Here is a 4,134-nt window from a genome sequence, read left to right as displayed (position 1 = left end):
CTGTGATTTTGTTTTCCTGTCGTAGATACAGGTCACAAACGTCTTCACTTGAAATTATTTGCCATTTATGTAAAAATGAATTCTGCCTTTGTTTATGACGTTGGAGCACTGAAACGCTGTTTTGCCGGCCTATTTTAGGCGCCTAAAACGTTCTTTCTAGTGCCTAATAATCAGGCCTCTATTCATGATCGTCCACCACACATTTCGACCGTGACGTTTTCGAGACCGGACTTTACTGAATACGCCGTCTGTGACGAAAAGTGAGAACGTTCGATCGAATCGGCGCCTACAAGGCCTATGTTGCCGCGCTGTGGGAAGAAATGAGTCCGGGAAGACTTATTCTTACTTTCGTTTACCTTCGACATTGGCGCGTGCGCTTCGTTGTACATTTTTATGTAACCGGTCTGTTACACGTATAAAGAGGGCAGCGCCTGCATCACAGAATAATAAGGCGGTGCCTTCATCACAAAAGTCAATGGGAACGCGCTTTATAGGAGTCCAGTGACTCCTCCAGAAATGCTAACTCTCTTTTTCTGCTTCTACTTTCCAAAAGGGGTCAGCTGGACACCCGAAGGGAGTCACGGTGTCCTGACCCTCTTTTCACTTTTTTTTTCATAAAGTGTCTGGCCCACAGGGAACTCGACTTGAAGTATGGGCGCGCGACGAGCGTGCCGCAGTGACGCTCGCATAACTGACCTATACGTTACTGGGGATAGATAGTGCCGGCGAAAGCGCTTTGCCGCCGTATTTGGCAGCAGCGGCGTCGCGGCCCTAGAAACAGTGCCGCCAAACCCGAAGCACGAATGAATAAATAAGAACTGGGCACTTTTTTTGATGAGCTTGAGGGCCCTCTCTTGGAAATGATCAACATGGTGGTCACGCGCCAAACAAAACCAAAGTCATTTGGAGAAGGGAGAATTGCACTGCTGCTGAAAGAAGGAGCCCCGCAGGAGGAGCCGTCGGCGTGGCGGCCCATTTCATTGTTAAACGTCGACTACGAGATTGTAGCTTCCTTGCTAAACTCACGCCTGACACTCCTCCTGCCAAACATCATCTCCCCCCAGCAGGCTTGTGAGGTTCCAGGACGTTCCATTTTAGCTAACTTGACCGCAACAAGGGACCTATTCGAGTATATGACAGCGAAGTCCCTCTCGGGAGCCTTTGTTTCCCTAGACCAGGCGAAGGCTTTCGACCGGGTCAGGCATCGATACCTGCTCGAAGTTTTACGCCACTTTGGGTTTCCGGCAAGCTTCGTCGATCTCATTTCGCCCCTATACAGCTACTTGACGTGCCACGTGATTGTGAACGGCAACCCAACACAGAACTTCGTCTATGAAAGAGGGATCCGTGAGGGGTGCCCGCTGGGACCCACCCTCTTCATTCTCTCACTCAAGCCACTCATAAGAAACATCGAGCAAAACGAGCATATCAGAGGCTTTCCCCTGACTGGTGAGGACGAGGTCAAGGTAATTGCCTACGCTGATGACGTTTCCTTGTACGTCAGTGACCCTGCAAGCCTCCAGAAGTTCTGGATAACGTTCGCATCCTATGCGGAGGTCTCGGGCGCGGAAATGAACAGGGGAAAATGCAAGGCACTACTGTTTGGCAAGTTCCCTCACGAAACCCTGGGCGATCTCGAAATCGTAGACGTGGTCAAGGTGCTGGGCATATACTTCTGCTGTGGCGGCGTCGCAGAGACAACGTGGAAGCGGGCAATAGAACGAGCACGAACGGCAATTGCGCGTCTCAGCTTCAAGGACCTCACACTTCGTGAGAAGGCCGTGGCTGCGAAGACCACCATCTGCGCCTTCGCTTACTACGCTAGCAGGATAGCAGTTATGCCCACCAAAACGGCTTCACAGGTGGCAAAAATGCTCGGGTCTTTCCTATGGGAGGGCAAGCCAGCACCCGTGCGACGGACTCTCCTGCAACTCCCAGAAAGCGAAGGCGGCCTCGGCCTCACTCACGCACTAACGATCAGCAAAGTCCTCGCTCTAAAAACGGCTAGAGCCCTCTTTCGCTCTAGCGACTATGTGGGGAGAGGCCTCATGCGCTACTGGAGCAGTACGAGCGCAGCCTTCCTCGACGCCGACCGACCACTTGGCCCTCTCGCGGAGACGCCCTCGCGTTTCTACAAGGCAGCCGCGAACACGATGCGGATACTCCAAAGGGAGGCCCCTGACTGCGACGTGGACGATGTCCCGCCTGCCCGCATCACGGAGGAGGTCGCGAGACACCAGATAAGTGATGAAGAGAGGCAGATGTCTCGCAAGTGGAAAAAGAAAGCGTCCAAGGACGGACCAGGAAAACCCAGGTTGGCGCAGGACTTCGCGTGGCGTAAAAACTGGGGGGTGTTACCAACCCCTCAGCGGCTTCACAAGTTTGGTATAGTGCCGTCGCCCCGCTTCCCGAACTGCCGGGCCGACGAAACGCTGGCGCACGCCCTGATGGAGTGCCCCGCAGCCAAGCCTGTTTGGCGACTCGTAGCAAGGGACTTCAAAATCCGCCCCCCTCCGGCGCTCAACAGGAACAGGGGCGCGTTCGCCAAACTGGTCGTGATGTGCACCTGGTTCTCCATTTGGAAACGCCGCTGCTTAGCCGAGGCGAGGCGGAAAATTACGAGAGCGGCGTACCCAACCTTGTCCCGTGTTCGAGAGATGGTCTGGCGATATCTCTCGGAACAACTTGAGTCCAGCGGCGAGGAGAAGTTTCTCCGCCGCTGGCACACACGGTTTTTTTTTGATGCGGCAAGGCAAGCTGCAAATCCCAATCACCGCCTTTTAACTCATCCACTTCTACCCCCCCTCAAGTCAGACGGGTGGGAGCCCCAGAAGCCTAATGATACCAGTTTATCCTTTTACTATTATTCCCGCCCCGGAGCGGCCGGGAACGATCACCCTCTACCCCCCCCCCCTTACGCCGCCTTTAAGGGCTCGCTAGCGGGGCTTAAGGAGTGCAGTGGCGCGCTAACCCCCCCTTCCGCCCCCCCCCCTCGCGTGCCTTAAATTATGGGTGCACACCCAGGCCCCGATTTACCCTGACGGCGTATGCTTATGTGGTGAATGAACACAAACTCAATCTGAATGTACATGGTTTTTATGAATAATCTTAATGTATAGGCATTTCAAAATGCATATTGAACAAACTTTGTATAATGATGTCGCGAGTGTCTTACCACCGTTGTACGGCTCCCGCTTCTTGCTCACCCTATGTTCACGCGTTTCCTGCCCTTCAGTTGGGGCGCTGTGTTAGTATAAGTTACAAGGTGTCCAGGCGACCCTGTTCTGTGTAACCATGTGAAGAGTTACTTGTCAATAGAAATTCCCTTTGTTCGCCCCTAAAAGATGGGAGATGGGGGCAGGAAAAGCGACTGCCGATTTCCTCTGGGTGGGTCAGCTCAGGGTTGCCGTCTTCTTGAAGCCAGGGCCAAAGGACAAAGGAGTGTACTTCCTCTGACGGGGTGCCTTAAAAGTCCAAGCACCAGGTGTCGGCTCAACCTCTAGGATCCCATTTTCCCCGGATATGGCAAAGCCACGCACGGCTGGGCGTGAGAGAGGTCGAAACCCCCCGGTAGCTCAAGTCCGACACACCAAAGGCCTGCTTGCGCAGACGCCCTTGAGGGGAGAAGAAGTGCCTGACCGAGGTAATTCGCCACATTGCTTTGAGAGAGATTTCGTTGATGAGGCACTAGTGGTGCCAAGCCTGAAACCGGGCATGTAGGGAAGGGTGCTTCAGCTGCACTTGTGTCGTCGGGAAACTGCATCGGAATGCAGGTTGCCCAAAGGTGCTTCTTATTCCCTACACGCCGGAGTCAGTTCCCTAAAGCATGTAGGGTAGGGTGTTTCACCTCTACTATCGTCTTCGGCTATTTGGTGAGATAATTTTTGCCTTCTCCATTTTGCGAGTAAAGCGCTGTCACTTTGGAGATATCTTTCAAGAAGTGGCGCATCAAATAGATGACATTACCGTAGAGATCCATGCTTATGTCTCTGGTGTTAGATAAAAAAACGTGAGCGCCTTGACAAATTTCGTCGTTGATTCGGACACCGCACTGCTAAGTCAAACAATGTTCTAGACAGTAACGACGAACCTTTAGCTCATAACTCATATGGCATAGCACACCACGAGAGGGTA

The 4,134-nt window shown here is 53.0% G+C and overlaps 1 protein-coding gene across 1 annotated transcript; it reads left to right on the top strand.

Moving 5' to 3' along the window:
* Window positions 1-869: 869 nt before the first annotated feature.
* Window positions 870-3,456, top strand: LOC119391524 (uncharacterized). Its single transcript, XM_037659201.1, has 2 exons — window positions 870-2,752; window positions 3,345-3,456. Exons 1-2 carry the CDS (start codon window positions 870-872, stop codon window positions 3,454-3,456), a joined length of 1,995 nt encoding a protein of 664 aa, XP_037515129.1.
* The last annotated feature ends 678 nt before the right edge of the window (window positions 3,457-4,134 follow it).

Source organism: Rhipicephalus sanguineus, chromosome 4 (genome assembly GCF_013339695.2).
Source record: "Rhipicephalus sanguineus isolate Rsan-2018 chromosome 4, BIME_Rsan_1.4, whole genome shotgun sequence".
Lineage (NCBI taxonomy): Eukaryota > Metazoa > Arthropoda > Arachnida > Ixodida > Ixodidae > Rhipicephalus > Rhipicephalus sanguineus.
The sequence above is the reverse complement of the archived record's forward strand: the minus strand, read 5'-3'. Positions and strand labels throughout refer to the sequence as shown.

Excerpts from the sequence above, each read along its gene's own strand:
- LOC119391524 (XM_037659201.1), top strand. The coding sequence starts at position 870 with ATGGTGGTCACGCGCCAAACAAAACCAAAGTCATTTGGAGAAGGGAGA. Across the intron at positions 2,753-3,344 it reads TTTTTTTTTGATGCGGCAAG|ATGGGAGATGGGGGCAGGAA; the intron begins GCAAGCTGCAAA and ends CGCCCCTAAAAG.